General features: G+C 36.4%; 1 protein-coding gene across 5 annotated transcripts in view; it reads left to right on the forward strand.

Moving 5' to 3' along the window:
• BTBD8 (BTB domain containing 8) overlaps positions 1–23,173 on the forward strand; it is a 79,788-nt gene that overhangs the window by 28,996 nt on the left and 27,619 nt on the right. For 2 of the 5 annotated variants that reach the window (XM_070486821.1, XM_044749236.2), the window contains exons 5-9: positions 6,543–6,632; positions 15,718–15,798; positions 17,060–17,156; positions 21,652–21,740; positions 22,181–22,283. In XM_070486821.1, the coding sequence (XP_070342922.1) occupies positions 6,543–6,632; positions 15,718–15,798; positions 17,060–17,156; positions 21,652–21,740; positions 22,181–22,283 (460 nt within the window). Of the gene's footprint in view, positions 1–6,542; positions 6,633–10,949; positions 11,376–15,717; positions 15,799–17,059; positions 17,157–21,651; positions 21,741–22,180; positions 22,284–22,852; positions 22,971–23,067; positions 23,164–23,173 lie in introns of those variants that run through there. The other 3 variants (XM_070486822.1, XM_070486823.1, XM_070486825.1) reach the window with 3 other exon arrangements.

Here is a 23,173-nt window from a genome sequence, read left to right on the forward strand (position 1 = left end):
TTAATTTTACTATTCAGTTCAAGGAATATTATGTCAGTAGTTCAGAAAACATGTATTTGTGTAATGTAGTCTAAAGCCCAGCATCAGAACTTTCTGAATCACTTCTTGTTCTGGCTGATCAGTGTCAGCATTTATTCTAGTGGTCTGGCTAAAAATCCGTTTGTAAAATGGCTGCTTTAATTTTTCAATTGTGTGTACTCCTCTATTGAACGATTAATGCAACTGCTCACAAAGACCGGGATTTATGATCAGAGTGACATTCAGTTTAGGTCCCAAATTTTAGAACAGTTTAGTTTGCTAGTTTAATATGTCCAAATAGGTATGATAATGAGGTAGTTTCTTCTTTACTGAATCACTGTCTTTCTCTCATGTTCAAGTTCCTTCCTCAAAAACCTCTCTGATACCCCACTTCTTCCAACATAGTGTCTCCAGTTGCGAGTTGCTGTGTCCAGTCTTTGCCCTGATCCCCAGCCCACTACCTGGAGCCTTCGATATGCTGCAAGACGGTCTGATGCCAGTCACCTGCTTGTGGTGGCATAAAAAAAGAATCCATTTATGACTGAGTAGTTAAGAGTGTGTGACTGTGTGTGGAGCCTGTCTGCCTGGGTTTGAATTCCAGCTCCACCATCTTTAGGTATAAGAATTTGGACAAGTCATTTAACCATTCTGTGCTTTAGCATCCTCATCAAAGATGGGAGTTTATGGAAGTACCCATCTCACAGGATGATTGTGAAGATTAAATTACTTATTGCATTTAAAGCACCTTGAATAGTACCTGACTCGTAGTAAGTACTATGTAAGTGTTTGCTGTCATCATCCAAGTGATAGGCCTTTGATACAATGGAGGAAAAGAGTTCGTGAAATTCCTTGGTACCACAGGCCTTGGAGGGAGGTTGCAGTGAGGAACCAAAGCAAAAGGCACTGGGGGCCTGAAAGGAAACAAACCGCCTCTACAGAAGCTCCTTAACTGAACTTGACTAAACTTGCTCTTCAGATGTTCTCTGTAGAACATGCCGACATGTTGGCAGAACTCTCAAGGCAGGAGACCATTCTCTAGTATACCTACACGTTTCCATTCCTGTCATTGAGTTTGTGTCCCCTGAGAGTCACTTGGGTTTGTTCCCAAGCCTCTTAAATGCCATTTGAATTTATTATTTTGTTGGCATAACAATGAAATATCATATAAACCAATGATACATGAAGTATGAAAAGAGTTATTGTTCCAGTGAAAACTAAAATGAATACTTTGGAAAGATTTAATAAGAAAGAAGCACTTTAAAAATTGCTATTGAATTCAGTATAGATGAAACAATATAAAAGTTTGAGGGAAAATTATAAAAATTTAAAATGATTCTATACTTCACAAAAGTTTTAAATTTCTTTCTTCACTTTAGAGAAGTTAGAACTGGAAATCATAGACAGTGTATATGGGTATGATTTTTGCAAGAAGTAGGAAGCTCAATTAGTGAACCCACATTAAAAAAAGATTGGTGTAAGACTGGTGAATGAACGCGCAGTTATTTTTTGTTAGAATAAAATAATTATGATACATACAAATCATTTTTAAAATTCTCTCCTGATTTTTTTGATTAACCAAGCAACTATCAGTCCTGATTGTGTTAGATAATAGGGCATCCACTACACTTTACGAATCATTTTTTAACTTAAGAAAACCTAATCCTCTGAGTGCTGTAGTCAATGGATGTCTCAAGAGAAAGCTAACTTTCTTTTTTTAAAGTTTATGTTCCTTAGGATATTTGCAAAGAAGTGGAGTGAGTCATAGGGACAGTTCCAAAAAGTTTGGATTCACTACTCTGGGTTTAACCCTTATTCTGTTAAACTAAAAGGAACTAAAAGGGAAAAAAGATATTCTTGGAGCAAGAGTACTTAAAAAAATAGCCCGAGTTAAAAAAAAAAATCCTTTTTTACAGCGTCTCTGAGTAATCCAGGTCATTATTCTGCCTGGAGTAGTGAATCTAGTTCAGCCTCCGTCAGGAAGTATTGAATAGCAATTTACTTAAAGCGAGAGCAAGGGAAAATGAGGGCATCTCGACAGAGCCAGAAGCAGCCTTGTCAGTTGAGGTTAAATATAATCAAAAGGAGAAAATAGTTTTTGACGTGTTAGAAAATGAAAAATTTGGCAAAGATTTTTAATATACCATGCTATCTACAGCATTATTTTTTAAACTGAGGCTTCTATCTTAATTAAATAGGAATGTTTTCCAAGTTTCTGACTTAAGGTTAGGGTAATTTGTTAAAGCCTCAGATGCTTTTAATCTTACTTAGATGGAAATGGCTCGCATGCTGTGTTAGTTCAAGGTTTCTGCGAAGCAGACATGAAGAAGGGATTAGACTTGCAAGAAATTTATTAGGATAAATGCATGTGAGAACATGGGAAGGAATCCAGAGGTGACTGGGAGAGCTGTTAACCTGCGATGTTGATCTAACCTTGAGTGAAGGAGAAAGGGAAGGAAAGAAGCTTGGGTAGAAGCATCTTAGACTGAAGTGCAGTTCTGAGGAAAGTTTGGCAGGCTCTTGGAAAGTTTTGAAGCACAAGTCACCCATCAGAAAAGGAGTTTTCTTCCAGGAATCAACCTGTGTTAGAATTCCTGACGTGCTCAATCACTCGCAAGGAACAGCCTGTGCGAAGGTGGCCTTGGGACCTATGTGTTAGATTTCAGAGTGGTATAGCTGGCGTCATGGGTCTTTTTCAGTATTGCATTGGCTATTTTAGGCTCTTTGCCTTTCCATACAAATTTAAGAATCATTTTATCAGTTTCTACAAAATAGCTTCCTGGGATTTGGATTCATTCCATAAATGAGGGTTGAATTTTGTTAAATGCTTTTCTGCATCTATTTTGATGATCACATGATTTTTCTCCTTTATTTTGGTAATGTGCTAAATTATATTGCTTGATTTTGAAATGTTAAAGCAATCCTACGTTCCTGGAATAATTTCAACTTGATTGTGATGTTTATTTACTCTATTTATTGCTGGATACAGTTTGCTAATATTTTGCTTAAGATTTTTGCATCTATATTCATGAGAGAGTTGGCCTATAATTTTCCCTTTTTTGTAATGTCCTTGTCAGTTTTAGGTCTCAAGATTATGTTGACTTCATAAAATGAGTTGGGAAGTATTTCTTCTTTTTTCATATATATTTCATTATTTTATTTATTTGAGTAAGATTGATTTTATATCTTCCTTAAATGTTTATTTGCTCTCACTGGGGAAATCATCTTGGCCTGTTATTTTCTTTAAGTAAGTTTTATTTGCATCCTTTTTTCACAAATTTATTGAGTTAGAATTCATATCAATCAAATGCACACAAAGTCCAATTTAGTGAGTTTTGACTAATGTATAAACCTGTGTAACCCCCACCACAATGAAGATATAGAGAATTTTCACCAAAAAGTTCCCTTGTGCCCGTTTGCCATCAGTACCTCCCCTCTCCCTAGCCCTAGGAAAACTGAATTTCATATTCTTATTTACCATATGTATATCTTCTTTGGTGAGTTTTCTGTGCATATCTTTTGCCCATTTTTTAATTGGGTTTTTGGTTTTTTTATTGTTGTGTTTTCTAAATTATAGGTTATTTTACCTGTCCTAGAATTTCATATAAATGAATTCAGACATATTATTGTGTGTGACTTCTTTTGCTCAGCATAATGTTTTGGAGCTTCATCCCTGGATGTTATATATACCAGTGTTACATTCAATTTTTATTGCTGAGTAGTATTGTATTGTATGAATATACCACAATTTGTTCATCCATTCTCCTGTTGGTGGACATATTGGTTTCTTTCCAGTGTTTAGCTGTTACTGATAAAGCTGGTGTGAACATTTTTCCCCTCTTCCAGTGAATAATGTACTGTTCTGACCATAGCTTTTTCCAGTCCTAATCTGGTGCTCAAAACTTGATGTAATGCCATTCTTTATAACTAGCCATAAACTTTGGTTTTGAAGTAAAACTATTTCTATCAATTTCTTACCTGATAGTTTTGTGGGTGCGTGCTCATTTTTTAGTTGGGTTATGTTCTTTTATATATATATTCTATATATAAATATATATTCTATATATAGAGAGAGAGAGTATATATAGAATATGTATTTATATATAAGATATTTTATATCTCATGGAGTTTTAATAGTTTTTTATATATTCTGGATTTAAGTTACTTGGCAGATATATGTTTTGTAAATATTTTCTTCCAACATTTTGTTTGTCTTTCCATTTTCTTAAAAGTGAGTTTAAAAGGACTGAAGTTTTTAATTTTGTTGAAGTTTAAATTTTTATGTTTTTTTAAAAAACTAGTTCCTGATTTTTGTGTCCTAAGAAATCTTTGCTTATCCCAAAGTTGCAAGGATTTTCACCTTTTTCTAGAGATTTCATAGTATTAGCTTTTGTATTTAGATTTTGATCCATTTTGAGTTGATTTTTGTATATGGTGTGAGGTTACCTGTTGAGATTCACTTCTTTCCCTTCAAGTTGACAGTTCCAGTACCTTTTGTTCATAAGAGTCTTTTCCCTATTGAATTACCTTAACATCTTTGTCGAAAAACAATTGGCCGTATATGTGTGCATCTATTTTTGGATTCTCGGTTCTGTTCCAGTGATCTATATGTCTCTCCTTACATCACTACCACATTATCTTGATTACTGTCACTTTATGGTAAGTCTTGAAATCATGTCTTCCAACTTTTTTCTTCTGTTTGCTGTTTGTTTGGCTATTGTGGGTCCTTTGCATTTCCATATACATTTTTAAATCAGCTTATCAATTGCCATTAAAAAAACTTGATTAAGATTGTGTTGAATCTAGAAATTAATTTAGGCAGAATGGATGTGTTAACAGTTTTGGGTCTTCAGATCCATGAGCATAGTTTAGCTGTCTCTTAGGTCTTTTTAAATTTATCTCAACAATATTTTATAGCTTTTAAGGTAGAGGTCTTGCACTTTTTTGTTACATTTGTTCCTATGTATTTGACCTTTTTTGATACTGGTATAAATGAAATTCCTTTCCTTCATTTTCTGGTCGTTCGTTACTATGCCTGAGTATCTTTGGATGTTTGCTGAACATTCTACTGAAAATTTATAGAAATAATTTGACGCTCTGGGTGATGTTATTTTAATGAAGACAGAGTTTTCTTTTGCTTCTGGCCAGCAGTTAGGCTAGATGCAGATCACTTTGATTCAGTTACGGATTGAGCTGATTCAAAGCTGGATGTCATTTCTAATAAGGGCTGTGTGTCTCCCGTTCATTCTTCTTCCTAGGCTATAGTTCTTCAGAGTTCAACTGAAATCCTGGGATATCCACCAGATTCTCCCCCCTTTGAAGGACCCCAGATTCCCATTTGTGTGCCTCTAACCTGTGAGGATTGCCAGAAGCTCTTCTCAGCTTCTTAGCCTCTCAACCATTGTTTTTGCTTTCAGATTTTGCGGTTGCCTCAATAGAAAAAATTGCCTCAAACACTTGGATCATCTCTTTCGTCTTCTCTCTCATAACTTGTCTCAAAAGCTTCCACCATGGTAGCTTTCTGATGCCTTCAAATCATGCTTTCCTTCTTCTTCTTTTATGTATATTATCTTTCTAGCTATTTTCAGCAAGAGGATTGGTCTGAGACAACCTGGTAAGCCATTGCCAGAACTGTCCTTCTCTTCTCCCCCTCCACTCTTCCATCTCATCCTGCACTAGAATTTAACATTGTTCTCTGTATCTCATTTACTGCTGTATTCCCAGCACCTAGAATAATGCCTAACACAGAATAAAAGTCAACAGATATTTGAATTAAAGAGTGAATGAATTAACATTTTTTTTTTGTGAAGATAGAATGGAAATTCAAAAGAAAATTTCTGTCATTTTCTCAAACCTAAGATATAGTCATTCTTGACCATAATTAGGGTGAGTTCTGAACTTGAACTCAGGACCTTTAGAGTTCTAGTCTCTTTCTTATTGATATTTTCTCAAGATGCTGAGTAACATCTTTTGGTCTTTATTTCTCCATTCATAAATGATTTGTTACTCTCTTACTCATCAAAATAGTTTTAACTGTTTTTAAAATTAAAGAGCTTTCGGGGCCAGCCCCGTGGCTGAGTGGTTGAGTTCGCGAGCTCCACCTTGGGCAGCCCAGGGTTTCACCGGTTTGGATCCTGGGCGTGGACATGGCACCGGTCATCAGGCCACATTGAGGCCTGGTCCCACATACCACAACTACAAGGACCCACAACTAAAATATACAGCTATGTACTGGGGGGATTGGGGGAGAAAAAGCAGGCAAAAAAAAAATTAAAGAGCTTTCAAGAGAAAAACTTTAAAAGATAAAAAGGACGTTGGAATTAATGTTTGAATCAAGCAATCAAAATACTTAGGTGTAAATGTAGGCTTATAATTTTTGTTATTATAGTAATCCTACCAGTGAATATAAACAAGACAAATAGATTGTTATCATGTTTTACAGGTAAGTATGAAGAGTTTCATAAAAAATTACATTTTGCTTAGTACATAAATGTTTACCTGTGTTTTTTCCCCCATCTTCTTTTTAGAGCCATTTTAAGTGCCAGATCGAGTTATTTTGCTGCAATGCTGAGTGGCTGTTGGGCTGAAAGCTCCCAAGAGCACGTTACTCTTCAAGGGTAAGCATACTTTTTACAAGGTAGCCTGACCGCAAAGGATTGCAAATATTTCATGCAAAGCACTTTTTATGAGTCTGATTTTCCTGTGCATTCAGTGAAATGTTTTTCATGTGGTAGAATTCAACAAAGTACATTTTCTGAGAATGAGAGGTAGAAGGGAGCGTTTAATAATAGAGATAGTGTATTAGTCTTCTCAGACTGTTATAACAAAATACCACAGACTGGGGCTTAAACAATAGAAGTTTATTTTCTCACAGTTCTGCAAGATCAAGATGCCAGCCAGGTTGGTGTCTGGTGAAAGCTCTTACCTTGGGCCCTCGGGTTGCAGACAGCTGCTGCTCCCTGTGTGCCCAAATGGCCTCTCCTCAGTGCGTGGGGCCTAGCGGGTGGGGAGGTGAAAGAAAGGAGGAGGAAGAGAGAGAGCTCTCTGGTGTTTCTTCTTATAAGGATGCTAATCCTATCAGATCAGGACATGGTGCCACCCTTATTACCTCGTTTAACCTTAATTACTTCCTTAGAAGGCCCATCTCCAAATATAGCCACACTGGGCGTTTAGGGCTTCAATAAATGAATTTGGGTGGGTGAGGGAACACAAATATTCAGTCTGTAGCAGGCAGTTTCATTTCTTTCTTTTATTTAAAGAATAATTTGTATGGGTGTAAATTTCAATGACCTATGATAGTGAGATGGTAAACCTACACCAGAACTATTAAATAGGAGCTGCTGGCCAGACAGTTGGTGGCAGTTTATATAAACTGCTGAGACAGTTATTAGGAGATGAACTACTTCCTTAAATGGTGAAATGGAATGTTTTTAGGTCACAGATAATCAGTGTGAGAATCAATCTAGGGGAGGGCTTTCTCAGTAGGAAAATTGCCTGGGAGTTCTTTTTTCTATTTTTTGAGGAAGATTAGCCCTGAGCTAACATCTGTGCCCATCTTCCTCTATTTTATATGTGAGATGCCTACCACAGCATGGCTTGATGAGCAGTGCGTAGTTCTGTGCCCGGGATCCAAACCCGTGAACGCCCAGGTTGCCGAAGCAGAGTGCATGAACTTAACCACTGCGCCACCAGAGAGCCCCTTCCTGGGAGTTCTGAGGGGCCTCTTGGCCCTCACTTATTCTGACCATGGGTGTTTCCTTGATGGGGTCAATCTTGGCCAGAGGCTTGGGTGTGGAATGGTGATAGTGGCAATTCCATAACAGTGGATACATGGGAAGTATTGATAAATTGTTACTGACCATTTATTTGTCATGCTGGCCTATAATCTTGAGCCTTCTAGGTTACGACCATCTGGTTCCCTTACTAACTAAAATATCCCCAAATGCTTTTTGTTTTGTAATTTTTCACTCTGTAAAAAATGGAATTTTGAAACATTTATAAGAATGTGATGTGGTTTTATTTTATTTTTTCATAGTTTATTCATTTAATAGAAATGAAACACATATCCAAGAGGACATAAACGCTTTCCTTTCATCCCAGGGCCTTTAGAGGGTTATGGTTTAGTTATTCTACCACAGTTTCAATACACATATCACAACGTATGTTGCAGTCTATCTTTTGCATATAGTTTCAACAGCTGCCACCGTTACTGATTCGGTTACATATCTGTGGAATCGTGTGCATGCCTTTATTACCGCGTACTTTTTAAAGAACAAGAAAGACTAGACCAATGAAATAGTAATAAAGAGAAAATAACGGAGGATGTAAAATTGCATGTAATTGCCAAGTTTTTACTTGATATTGCTACTAAAATAAACTTTCTCTTTAACTAATTCGTCCCCTACATGCGTAAAATACATACACATGGAAAGTTTGTTTTTCTTCTGTTTTTTCAGTCTCCCACTAATGTAGCTTCAAAATATTACATGAACTGCTTTCGTGTTGTTTAGAAAAAAGGTAACATTTGCATCTAAGTTACTTTGTTTTTCCGTCTGAGCTCCTCTTTTATTTATTTAAATTTTTTTTGTTGTTAAGATATAATTGACATGTAACATTAGTTTTAGGTGTACAACATAATGATTTGATACATGTATATTTGGGGAAATGATTACCACAACAAGTATAACATCTATCATTATACATAGTTAGAATGTTTTTTCTTGTGATAAGAATGTTTAAGATCTACTCCTTAGCAACTTTCAAATATGCAATACACAATGTTAACTATAGTTACTATGCTGTACATCACATCCCCAGGATTTATTTATCTTATAACTGGAAGATTGGTTGTACCTTTTGACCACCTTCACCCGTTTCACCCAACTCCCTACCTTCTGCCTCTGGCAACCAGGTAGTTTCTGATTGCGGAAGATTTTATATGCCAAGCTAAAGAATTTGTCATCTGTGAGTAAAAGTAATGTGTAGATGGATCAGTTGGTGAAATTTTATCATCACTGTTGAAAAACAACCTGAAAGATGTATCCTACTGATATGTATGTATCCTCTTCCTTTATGATGAGTTTAAAATATCCAATGAATATAGGAAAAAGGATAGTGCTATCAGAGACCAGCATCTAAGTGTGCTAATCCTAGGAATATCATTTTGGTGTAATTTTGACCACCTGTCTGGGGACTGTGTTTCAGATGTTTTAGACATCATTTTTTAAAACTGTCAATTATTCTCATTAGAACTGAATGCAACAAAAATTTAAATGATGAAATTACACTAGTTTGACTCATACTGCAACTTTTTGGCATTTATTAAAAATTGTGTGATTCTGCATGGTGAGATAAAGGTCGAAAGAAGTTACGATTATGGGATCTTATTCCACAGCAGGGGGAAGTAATTTACAGAAAGCACATGCCTAATTTTTTCCTGGAAGGAACCTTATCTCCTTGTAGGTTTAGTAACTGTTTTTACTACCTGATACCTATTATGTATACCTTTGTTCCTCTCTCCAAATAGATTCTGTCCTCAGCAGTAATATTACCTTGCAGTAACACCATATACTTTCTAGACTTCATCCACATTTACTATGCCCTTTAATTTTTAGAATCAGTCTTTGAGAGAGCAGGTGTATTCCCATATTACAGATGAATAAAAACAAGGTCACGTAAGTTAAATATCTTCCCAGGGACAAGCACTGGTAAATTAGTGCTTATGCTGAATATAAATCACGTTTGTTGATTCTTAATTCAGAGTCCATTCCACCACAGTCACAAGAAATTAAGTTTCCCATTGGGATGTGCTCTTGAGCTAGCTCAGACTGCTCTTCTCCACTGTTTAAATCAGTGATTTTCAAACTTTATCCCGTAGGACCCTAAAGTTCCTGACAGGCATGTTAGGGAACATATGGTGTGGGACTGGGATCTGAGCGGAAGGCTGTTGGGAAGGGGCACCTCATCACCCAGAGCTGCTCCACTTTGATCTGTTTTATGTTGTTCAAGATGACCTCTGAGTTTAGCTATAGGAATAAAGGCAATCCTTAATCAACCCTCATGAGCAATCAGATTAAACAGTCAAAACACACAGGCTTTTAAAAATGAAGTCTATTTGTTAAGAGATCAGTAGGCAAGAAAGGAGTAGTGTCATCAGCTACTGGTCTCTACTTCCTCAACTGCAGTTTTCCGTCTTTGATTATGATGGAGGTAATGGATAAATTTCTCCTCTTGTAGTATGGCTTGACTACTAATACGTCTAGTAGCTTGTTCAAGGGAAAGCCAAGTAGAAGTAGCGAAATTTGTTTTATAGTGTCATCCAAATAAGGACTCTGTACATTGTAGTAGTGCCAGCAATGACCAGGCTCACTCTTATAGTATTTTCCCTTCACTTCTGTTGTGGTAAGCAAGGCTCTGCTGCCTACTGGTTCACCTTACCCACAGCTGCTGTATCAGCAGAGCAGGCTCACTCCTAATCGATTTATTCACTTCTAATGCTAGCGCATTGGAAATGAGGATACATTTCTATTTGGTTTGACTCTTTTGCCTGGCATGACAAACAAGATTTTCTAACACTAAATGAAAGAAGAAAGTATCTGCTGATGGATACTGGGTTTTATCTACATCCTTTATTATTATTATCACACAATATATTTTGCTTTTTCCTCTTATATCTCATATCAAATTGACTGTCTCAAATTACCACTTAAAGTAGTATTAGTATCATGGCATGTAAAGCTGTAGGAAGGCTAAAAGGGATTTAGGAATTTTACTTTTTAAGAAATCACTTCTTTTAGGAATTTTTATATTGTAACAAAGTTATCTGTAAAACAAATTCTATTTTCATATTAGTTTATATTGTAAACCTGGGTAGATGTTTCCGTGGATAGTGTGGTATAGTAGAAATATACTGATGTCCTTAGAGGCTGTCTTACGTCCAATCCAAACTTGTTGCATAACTTGAGGAACGTTGCTTACCTTCCCTGAGCTTCCTAAGGTTGTTGGAAGGATTCAATGAGATACAATGAGGAAAGAACCTGGCACAGTGCTTGGTACATAGTATGCAGTGCTCATTAATATTTGTCTTTTTATTTCTTTCTCTAAATTAGATTGTTCCCATTTTCTAGAGACAAATGGGTTCAAGTGAGGGCCATTACCAGTACCAGAACGGCATTGCCTGCTTCGCTTGGTCAGCAGCCTCTTTTGGAACTGTGCCACTGTTGCATGTCTGCAGGATGTTTTCTGCAATAGATTAGAATGGAATCCTGTCTGTCTTTACAGAAAAGAACCACAGCGTTTTTGATGAGTTGGTAACTCAAAGACGTAATGGAAATGATATTTTTCAACAGGGACAGTGTTCAGTAAGTTGGGGTAGGAATGGTAGAGTCCTGTAATCCTAGTTCTATCCATGCCCCAGAGTTGGGAGGTGGAAGGGTATAGTAGGAAGGAAGTTCTGTTCTGGTGGAAGAAGGGGGAAGTTTTGACATCTTATAGTGGAAATTAAACCACAGCCAATAATTTTGTAAAGAAGCCCCACGTATTTCCATTTTATGTAAATAGAAATCTTTCAGTGGTGGCTTGGTGCTTTGGAGCATAAATTTGGATTTTTTCGTCTCCCTTGGGAGATTCCTGGAATTCTGAACTTCTGAACCTTCAGGATGATCTTTTGAAATATAAGTCAGATCATATTTCTCTTCTAACTAAAATCCTTTAATGCCTTCTCATCACAATTAAAATTAAACCCAAATCTTTACCATAACCTACAAGACTCTATATGATTTGGCATCTGGGCTTTTCCCAGACTACCCTACCTGAAGTAGCTACAGCCCAACTCTCCAGTTACTCTCTTTTATGTTATCCTGTTGTATTGTCTTCATGGCACTTTTCACTATTAAAATTATCTTGTTTATGTATTTGTTTACATACTGTTTATTGTCCATGTCCTCTCTCTAGAATGGAAGCTTCTTGTATGCTCCAGATATAAGTCAGAGTCCAGAGCTTATCATTCAATAAATATTGAATGTGAGTGAACAAATAAATGAATGAATGATTTCCATATGTTACCTTAGCCCACACGCATAGGAACTTGAAACTTTAGGAAGCACACATAAAGCACAGAGATTTTAGTAGACAAGGTGCATGTTCATTCTCTGATCTCAGAACTCTGTCCTCTCATAGGTTTTTCTTTTTTCTAACTGAGTTTATGCACTGTTTTCATCTCCTACAAGCTTTTTTTTTTTTGTGAGGGAGATTGGCCTTGAGCTAGCATCTGTACCGTCTTCCCTCTATTTTGTGTGTGGGTCACTGCTGCAGCATGGCTTCATGAGTGGTATAGGTCTGCACCCAGGATCCGAACCTGCAAACCTGAGCTGCCAAACTGGAGCAAGCCAAACCCAACCGTTATATCACCAGGCCAGCCCCTCATCTCCTACAAGCTTTTATTCTGATTACATTTACATAGGAATAGTGCTTTAAATCTTTTCACTTAAACTACGGACTATTGGAGTAATTTGTTCTTTTTCTAGGTCAGTTGATCATATCTTTATAAACACTTAGTAAAAATAAAAATGACTTACAACACAATAATGAGAATGCAGTTTAGTAAAACATTTGTCAAGACAGCAGGAAAACGGTTTCTTGCTGTTTTTATAGCTATCATATATATATTGATATATATGCTCAAATGTCTAGATTTTGCTATTTCTTTTAATAAAACTACTTTTGTTTTTATTGTCATTATTATCTTTTGCTTAAATGTGTCAAGTCTTAAACTATTCTTTCCATATAATGACCAATTCTCAATAACATGGCTCTTGAAATTTTGAGGAAAAGTGTGTGGAATAGTATACATTATAATAATTATGCTAGTGTTTTAGATTAACCGACTATAAATAACATGGCGTAATTATTCTGAGATCAAATCTTGTCATATCCATAGTATATAAATGTGAATATTAGAGATTTGACTTTTTTCCTAAGTATTAAAGACATGCAGTTTTGAATTAGCAGAAACCAGTACTTAGCCATAGTAGGGGCCAGTAAATGTTTATTAAGTTAATTGAAAAATGTTCTATATTTTCTACTCAGTGTTCCTCTGAAGGTTTGGAAAGATGCTAAAGTGCCTTAGGAAGTGAGTCATTAAACATTCATCAAGCATTTATTGAGCATATATTATTTAAGAGCATAGAATCAAAGCAACACCTTTCTAAGCCCTACCCTGTGGGACTCCATTTCTTTTCTTCTTGGCTTCCTTTCTTTGTTCCTTTAGCAGCTATTAGATACTATCCTTACAAATCTGCCAGGTCGGAGTGGGGGCTGGGGGGGTGGTGATTTTCAGACTGTCCCCACCCTGATTCCACTGCAGAGCTCCGGTATTATGTGGGGAAAGGAAATTCTCATCCTGGGAGTATTGAATCATTGCTGACATTCTACTGCTACTAGGGATGCAAGGATAAGTAAGATGCAAACCCTGCCCTCACAGAACTCAGTCTAGAAGGAGAAACAAACATGTAAACAAAGCTATTACAAGTCAGCTTGATCAATGTGATAATGGAAGAATATATAGTGTGCTACTTAAGAGCCCGAGCTTTGCAGTCAGTCTGCCTGGATTTAAATTCCAGTGCATCACAGGCCATTTGACCTTGGGCAGGTGAGTTAATTGCAATTTTTTGTCTGTAAAATGAGACTAATAGTAGTATCTACTGTTGAGTTGTTATGATGATTAAATGAGCTGATGGCATTCAAAATGCTTATTAGTTTAGTGATTGGCTCGTAATAAGAGCTCAATAGGTGTTAGTTATTACTATGTTTAACATTCAGTGATTTGTTTTATGCCTTGAAGGTATTAAGGAAGCAATCAGAGATGAGGAGCCACATGTCTGTGTCTGAAAGATGAAGTAAGTAGAGAGGGAGAGCATTTTAAGCAGAGTGAACAGGCATGGATGTATAAGGAATTATAAGGAGTTCAGGTATAGGAAATGAGTAGTTCATTTATCTTGGAACAGCTGCTAGGGAGGGAGAACCAGAGGTCAGGTGATAAAGAACATTGTACACCAAGCGAAGGAATTTGGGCTTTTTTTGCTATGGGCTATGGAGAATTATTGAAGGCTTTTCAAAGTGGTGGACTATATCAGATTTACATTTTAGCCAAGTCACTCTAACAGCAGTATGGGAAATGGGATGCAAGGAGATTATTTCAGGCAGGAAACCTGAATGAGAGGATACCATCATGGTACAGATGAGAGAAAATGAGAGGCTAAACCAGGTCAGTGAGAGGGGAAATAGACAGCAGAGGCTGAATTCAAGAAATTTTTGAAGGTATAAATGACGGGATATAGAGAGGGAGTGCATTGAGATGAACCTCAGGCTATGATTTAGGTATCTAGATGGTAATCTATTTGCTGTTAGAATTTTGAGGGGGGTCCAGTAAATAATGTGCTTTATTCTATTCAAAATAAGACAAAAGAATCAGCAGATGAAGTAAAAAACATTTCCTTTATTATTGATAAAAACTATTAAAGCAGTAAAGTGTGCTTTAATGCAAGAGCCAAAGTTGATTTGCTTACTATGGCTCCTGTGAGACAGCCCACCTGGAAGAAAGTCTGAATCAGGATAGCAGATGCCTTCTTCCCCATCGCCTCTTCCTACTGGTTCAGCCCAGAAGAAAAGAGAAAAGAAATCAAATTACCCCTCATCTCAACTTGCTCCTGCCTACGACTAGTGGTTGTTGTCATCTGATTGAACCAGATAATTCACTCCCCTTGGTACAGAAATAGTAGGTCAAAATGCGAAAAATCCTGTAACAGTGCTATGAACAAAACAGGTATAATTGAAAGAAGATCAAATTTCAAGTGTTGAGAAAGGGGGGGAAGAGGAAGGAGGTCGTGAATTCGGAGTTTAGGATCCAGTAGTCAGTGGGACATAAGATTATCACTCCAGACTCCTTCTTAAGTCTTCTTTTTACTTTTTAATCTGTATAACGAGAACATTGGCCAGCTAGAGCCACTGGATAGGTATTACAAATTAAGAAATCCGTGCAGCATAACAAGAATCTTTCTAGTGAATAGAGTCGTCCATCTGAGGCTTTAAGCAAGATCGGAGGCCTTTTGTCAAAGATGCTGAGGAGAGAATTTCTTAATGAGACAGAGGTTGCGCTATGATCTCTAAGGTCCTTTCTAACTCTGAAAGTTTATTATAGAAGATGTTCAACAAGTAATCAATGGTTTGATAATATACTAATAACATTTTATAACTTATGTAAAAATCCATAGCTGTAGTTATACTTCATGGTAAATTAATGGCATAACCTGCATGGATGTTAGAGATTAAAACTGAGATTAAAACTTTATCTTGCTGGGGCCAGCCCAGTGGCGCAGCGGTTAAGTGCACATGTTCCGCTTTGGTGGCCCGGGGTTCGCCGGTTTGGATCCCAGGTGTGGACATGGCACCACTTGGCACACCATGCTGTGGTAGGTATCCCACATAGAAAGTAGAGGAAGATGGGCATGGATGTTAGCTCAGGGCCAGTCTTCCTCAGCAAAAAGAGGAGGATTGGCAGTAGTTAGCTCAGGGCTAATCTTCTTCAAAAAAAAACCCAAAAAACTTTATCTTGCTAAAAGTTTATGGGAAAATAGAATATATCATTGATATCAGTTAAACCTTAATTATTTCTGGATTTGAGTTTAGTTTTCTTTTATTTTTCAGTATAAACCATATAGAAATGAGTGTTATGATGCATTTTATATATGGAGGAACCTTGGACTTTCCAGACAAAGCTAATGTTGGGTATGTGTTTCTTTTTAGTGATTTTAAAAATGTAAAAATATTAATATTTGGTGGCTTCTGCTTTGTTGAGCTGTGTTTCAAAGTGTGAATGAAGTAGAAGCTTTACTTTTGTTATCTATTTTGCCATATCTTGTGTATGTTTTGGGAATATCCAAAAATAGTGTCTCTGTATTTAGAAGAAAAGATGATCTAGCAGCTCATAGTCGTAAGATTAAGAAAACTCTTTATTAGAGTTAAATTATGTTAGAAAAACTTTATATTTGTTTTGGAAAATAAATGACAGGTTTTTATAAAATAAAATTGATTGAACCTTTATCAAATTTTGAGCAATTATTTTACTGCTTTGTTTTATAATTTTAGGATATCTCTCTTAAACAGCAAAAGAAGTGGAAAAAGAAAATCTTAAAATTAACTTAAGAATATAGGCATCCTAAAGACCATCAACCATGTGATTCTTAAGTGCTCTGTGCTGAAATGCTATTTAAGCTGCTAAAATCCTACCTCGGAGTGACCTCTGCCTTGCTCTTCTAATTTTCTGGAAGTCCTCTCCTTTTAATGCTATTCTAACATGAGACAAATGAAAGCTACTCTTTTAATTTTAAATATTCATTGGTTCCTTTCATTGCAAATTGAATAAATATGATTTGAGGGAGAAAGTATCATGAATCACAGGGATTAAGTACTGAAGTTTTACCCACTGGAAATCTATATGAAATTTTATCATGCTCTCACGGCTTGTAGCTTCCCTAAGTACCTAAAATATGTATGGGTGCTCAGAAATACTGGCCCAAAGAAAGAACAACAGAAACCCTTTGAGTCTTTGGATGCAGTTTTCAATTTTAGGGTCATTTATAGGCATTTTCCATATGGTAAGCATCAATTATTTTCCCTCCTCTCAAATTTTTATTATGCAAATTGATTGCAAAGAGTTTTGTAACTTTTACAGTCTTTGAAGCAGTTTCCTGGACTTTGCTGTATATTTCACTGAGAATATGAGGAGAATTTGATTGAAACATCTCCAAATTCATTTCTTGTTATTCTTTACTAATTAAATCATGTGACAGTGCTTTCAACTTTTGGCCTATGTCCTTTTTATAATCCATAATGAGTATTATATAGGACATAAAGAATATTATGTTAGAATTAAAATAATTCAGATTATTCTTTTTTCTAAACAGATTACGTATTATTAGGAAATTGCTGTGTATTATGCCTTGGTTTTTAAATTTGAGAATTAACAGTGTATCTGTTTTTATTTTAGACAGATACTCAACATGGCTGATATGTATGGATTAGAAGGATTAAAAGAAGTAGCAATCTATATTTTAAGAAGAGATTACTGTAATTTCTTTCAGAAGGTAATTATTGAGTCTCAGAAATCTTTCACCCAGTACTTAAAGTCACCCCTTATTACCTACTAGATTTTTCCCTCTGATAGTAAATAGTGCTTTAAATCTTAAAAATATTGTCAGTTTAACTAATGGGAACTCTAGGTGAGAAATAACTTATATGATGTGCTTGTAAAAAATAGAAATTAATTTAGATCATTTTAAGTAAAATAAAATTGAGGTTGGGGGGTTATTGAAAGGATATAGGAGTATCTGCTATAATTCAAAGATGGAGTGTGTAGCTGGACTCAGGGTTTAGAACTAAGAGAAAGGAAGTCAGGAACCAAAGTTACCTTCTCCGTTTATGAAAGTGTGTTTATCACAGTGCTTCATCGATTCTTTTCCCGTGAAAGTATGTTCCTCCTTTCTACCACTTCTCATAGCGTGTGCTTGGGGTGGAACATGTTCTCGTCTACCTGTCTCCCCAGGTGGAGTATGAATATTGACTTTTTAATTTTAGTTCACACAAACATAAATTTATTGTCTAAAGAAAGATCCTATACTGTGCATTTGTACAGATGCCATTTTGTATATTATTCTTAAATTCTCCATTGTTTTAACTTACTCTGTAACTGCAGGTTATTTTTTAATTTTCTTATTTATGCTTTTACACATTTTCTACAGTGATCCTGTATTACTTTTATAATCAACAAAAAACAAATCTTAAAAGAATTGTTTACATCAATATTCCTCTCTTATTGGATACTTGAGGCAACAATATGTGTTATATGAATTGTAATTACGTAATTTTAATAACATTTAAACTGAGATTTTTGTGTTTGGTAGGACTTTTCCTACCTCTCTATAAGTTGTAGCTGAGGAAGCATCCTCTGTGTTAAAACAGAGCCATGAACAGCTGGATCCAGCACCACCACCACTACCACCCCCCTTAGGGTTTACTGAGAATAGTTAAGCTCCTCCGCTACCTTTAATCCACCATCCATTCCAGCCTCTGTAAGGAAGGGCACTAGAAGAAAGAGGGCAGTCTGTAGTGTTCTCAGCTTTGTAGAAAGTGAAGAATTCTGGGGAAAGATTTTCCTTCTTTTTCATCTACTTCCCCCATCTTTCCAGCTAAGTGAAAGTTAAGAGGGAGATCCAACCATCTCCCAAATAAAGATTAAAGATAGGGGGTGTCTGCAATGAGGAGATAATATCCTCTCATCCCCTAGATGGACATCTACTATATCTGTAAAACCAGCCCACTTTGGAGCTTCCATTAAAGAAGAAAAGTGGTAAGAGATTTCTTGGAGGAGCCTGGAGTATGCCTCAGAAACCAGTGAGAGTACACTTGAACGTGGAGATTTCTAAGAGGAGGAGGCTTGCTGGAGAAGCCAGTACTGGCCTGGTGATTAGGCACAATAGTTTTTGTCATATACAGGAAGAAGTACAGGGAGTCTACTCCACACCCCAGTTATGCGTGGTATGCAAGGAAGGAGGAAGACCTTAGTGGTTCCAGGCAATCACAGAAGACTGATACAGGGCCAAATGACACTGTGTTCTTCCAAGGGAGGCACTGTGCATCATGAAGCACTGGAAGAATCTTTATCTACCGAGATCCTAGGGTGAAGTTCATTCTGCCACTAAAAGGGCCATCACTTCAGCAAAGGCCACTAACATCTGAATTAGAGCAAAGTCCAGGCCATCTCCCTGCTGCCACCTGGGTCTTTGGTTAGTTTCATAAGGTGACCATAGCCCTCCCTAGCCCTCTTCTACAGGAGTTAGACCCAGGAAATTGAGGAGCGGGAGACCAACCCATGCTCTACTCCCTATTCCAGATCTCCAACTAGAATTGTAGTCAGTGATAGGGGAGGGAAAGACGTGTCAGTTATAAGATAGGTGTTTAGACAGTGCTATACTGAATTTCAATACCAAAGGTACTGGAGTTTGCCTATAATGTCATTAGGAATGGAAAAGAGGGGAATTTGACACAGTGTGGTTGAACCAATTACATTTAACACTTAAAAAATAATCTCTTTTATGGATAGTCTTCAGACCATTGCCTCTATTTTTTAGTATGTTCATGAATATACATAGGTTATATGTAGCTTTTTCGTATTTTACTTTCAATAATCCACTTAATTTTTGAGACACAAAAGACATCTTTGTTGCCATTAAAACAACAGAAAGTGAAATTTAAAAAAATTATCAATATGGTGTTTCGTTGAAAACTTTTTTCACTTTATTTTACTTATTTTAATATAGTCCATATTATTGTGGCAACAGATATTTGGAGAACAGTTTCTGTTTTTATTGACCTGATCTTTAAATTTTTTGCTTTATGTATTTTTATGAATATATCTTTAAATATAGGTTTTTAAACTTCTACATCTCAATTATGCAGTTTCTTGGCAGTGACTTAAATGTGGTAACCCTATAATAATACACTCCACAGTAATACAGATTTAGGTGTAATGTAATGGGTAACTGGCCCTGGAACTCCTGCCAAGCTAGCTTCAGTCATTTCATTAACTTTACAATCTTGCCTTTTACATGATTAAAATTTTTGGAATTCACTTACAGGATTACAGTAGGCTTTACATTGTTTATTTTTTGTCACTGATTTGAAAATGTATTTTAGGTAATGATTTAAATATATATCGTCCCAAATTCTACAAACAGGTTTTGAAAATGACTAAAGGTCAGTCCTCTTATTACAAAAACACTTGGGTTTCAACATTTCTGTATGAATAAAATTCTCATAAAGCTCAAGTTAACCCTTTAAGCTGGGGTCGGTAAACTTTTTTAATAAAAGGCCAGATAGTAAATATTCTAGGCTTCGTGAACCATATGATTTCAATCGCAACTACTCAACTCTGCTATGGTAGAGCAAAAGCAGCTGTAGGCAACCCGGAAATAGAACAGCATAGCAGTGTTCCAATAGGACTATTCACAAGAACAGTGGGGGCTAGATGTGGTCCACAAGCTATAGTTTGCCAGTTTCTGTTTTAAGCAGCAAATTAGTTTGTATTGTAATAACTTTTCAGTGGAAATTATTCTTAAGTTATATGTCAATTAGTTGAGTTTGTGTTGTAGAGGGCTGGTTATTCCTAAATAAAATTAGGCTACTGGACTTTTTAACTCTTGTGTTTGCTTTTACAGTTCTTTAGACTTCTGGTGCTTTTAGGTTGTCAAGTATGTCTATACCAGTAGTCTCTTCCCTCTTACTAGTTTGATACTCTCATCTGAAGTGGGTCAGAAAACCAAGTTATTTACCTTGGTGGAAGTATCACTGTATAATTTATATAGCGATAGCCATTTCTGATCTTAAGACAACTCGGAGCACCTCTAATTATCTCAAAGGGAATAACTAAATTGCTAATCTGCAAAGCAAAATATTTACATTCAATTTCTTAAATACTAATATAACACTTTTAGGAAAAGGGTATTAGAAAATCAAATTAAGGGGCTGGCCTGGTGGCGCAGCAGTTAAGTTCGCACCTTCTGCTTCTCGGCAGCCCGGGGTTCACCGGGTCGGATCCCGGGTGCGGACATGGCACCGCTTGACACGCCATGCTATGGTAGGCATCCCATGTATAAAGTAGAGGAAGATGGGCATGGATGTTAGCTCAGGGTCAGTCTTCCTCAGCAAAAAGAGGATTGGCAGTAGTTAGCTCAGGGCTAATCTTCCTCAAAAAGAAAAAAAAAGGAAAATCAAATAAATAGCAATTCATAATCCAAAAAGTTGGAATCACTGACTTCATTACAAGGACTAAGCTGGAGGCATTTCTAAAGAAGCTTTTGCTCTTCTCTGAGAGCAGGGTATCTTCAGTATGTATTTAGAGACTATATATACAAATTGGCTGATTGTCTGTCTTTAAACCACAAATCACAACTAATGAATGTGTACAAAGAGAAGTTGAACTTTATTCACCCTAATGGGTAATAGATGTGTTTAGGAACATAGTCCCAAAACTGGAAGTATTTGGCACCGGCAGTGTGTAGCACAGAGGCTTAACACCAAGAGCAGTGAGTTCTTTTCACTACTTGTATCTTCGTTTTATTTGTTAATTTAGTTTATTGCTTCCGTATATGGGCTTTTAAAAAAATACGTTATATAATTATGATGTAACTAAATTCTATCATTTTATCTGAGGTCAGTGTAGGACCTCCCAATGTACATATACTTAAAGTTATATTTATCCTTTAAGAAGCAGATTAGACCATATCGTTGTATTGCAATGTGATGTGCTAGAAATTATTATACCATTTTTACTTAAAAAAAAATTTAAGCGAAATGAAATTAGAATAAAAATTGTGTGCATTTTGGCAGCTAAAAGAGCTCAAATGCTATTCTATAAAACTAAATTTATTAGTGATATTTGGTTTTAAAAGAATAACAGACTTTTGAATTATACATATTTATTCTGCAGTTTAGGTGTATAAATCAGGTCATCTTTATGAGCAAAATACTTTTAGCCTCTGTAAGTTGAAAAAGAATGAATGTACTGTTTTCTATCAATTTTAGCTTGTTCCCAGAAGGTTGGCACCTGTACTAGAATGCCTGATTATTGCTCATTCAGCTGGAGTGGAAAGTCTTTTTGCTGACTGCATGAAGTAAGTGATCTGAAGTAGTGCTGTTATTATTAATTTAGGGATTTTGTTCTTCCATTCTCCTAATTTTCTGGGAAATTTTAGACTTGGCTGATTTTCTTGGGCACAATGCATACACTATGTCTTAACGCTTAACTAGTTGCAACAATTGAGAAGAAGTATTAATTTAGATATTACTCAAGATGCTTGAGATCCATTTTATTTTAGCTGAACCATGGTTACTTATGTTAAAATCCATGCACATAACCCAAAGTGGATTTAAAATATATGCTTACAGAAAAGGGAGCATAGTTAAGTCCATCATAGAGCTCACAAAATTAACTATAAGGGTTAGTCAAAACGTATATATGTACAACTTATATCATTGCAAACCCAGATATTATTGAATATTATAAAGAAAAATATTTTCATTTCTCTAACTTGAGATTCTTTGATTTTTACAGGTGGATTGTAAAGCATTTTGCAAGGTTTTGGTCTGAGAGAAGTTTTGCAAATGTACCTCCTGAGATTCAGAAAAGTTGTCTTAATATGTTGATTCAGTCCTTAGTAAGTATAATCTGAATACCCTTGTTTGTGTTTGTCATAAAAAAGTTTATTCAATTTTGTATTGGTAATTTCAATGTTTTAAATATAAGTGTAGAATTACAGTATAAAAGTAATATGAGAGAAGCAATTCCAGATAACCCAGAACCAGTTCAGAGAACCTATCCTTAAGATTCTATTCCTCTGCACCAAATTCATTAGTGACAGTTCAATAAGGGAAGCAGAACCACTAGGAGTTATATGTTGGTTCATGAACAAAAGGGACATGGTGCCAGCGATGGAGGTTATACATTGGCTCAGCAACATGGACTCCCACTCACTGAGGTGGATTTGGGTACTGAAACTTCTCTATGGCACCGTTCCTCAAGAGAACTAGCCATCTACCTGGTAGCAGGTTAATTACGTTGGACCACTTCATCATGGGAAACGTAGTGCTGTGTTAGTGGAATAGACTTTTGTGGATTTGCCTTCCTTGCTCCTACTGTTTCTGCTAAAACCACCATCTGTGGACTTAACAGAACGCCTTTCCACACAGCATCACTTCTGACTAAGGAACTCACTTCACAGCAGATGAAGTACAGCAGTGGGCCCATGCTCATGACTTTACTGGTCTTACCGTGTGTCCTATCATCCTGAAGCAGCTGGCTTGAATGCAGGAATGGCCTTTTGAAGACTCACAGCGCCAGCTAGGTAGCAATGCCTTGTGGGGTTGGGGCAATGTCCTCTAGGAGGCTGTATATGCTCTAAGTCAGTTTTTGATTTATGGTGCTATTTCTCCCGTAACTAGGATTCATGGTTCCAGAAATCAAGATGTGGAAATGGGAGTGGCTCCACATACAATTACTCATAGTGATCCACTAGCAAAAATTTTCTTCCTGTCCATGTAAGTTTAG

This window comes from Equus asinus, chromosome 16, assembly GCF_041296235.1.
Source record: "Equus asinus isolate D_3611 breed Donkey chromosome 16, EquAss-T2T_v2, whole genome shotgun sequence".
Taxonomy (NCBI): Eukaryota; Metazoa; Chordata; class Mammalia; order Perissodactyla; family Equidae; genus Equus; species Equus asinus.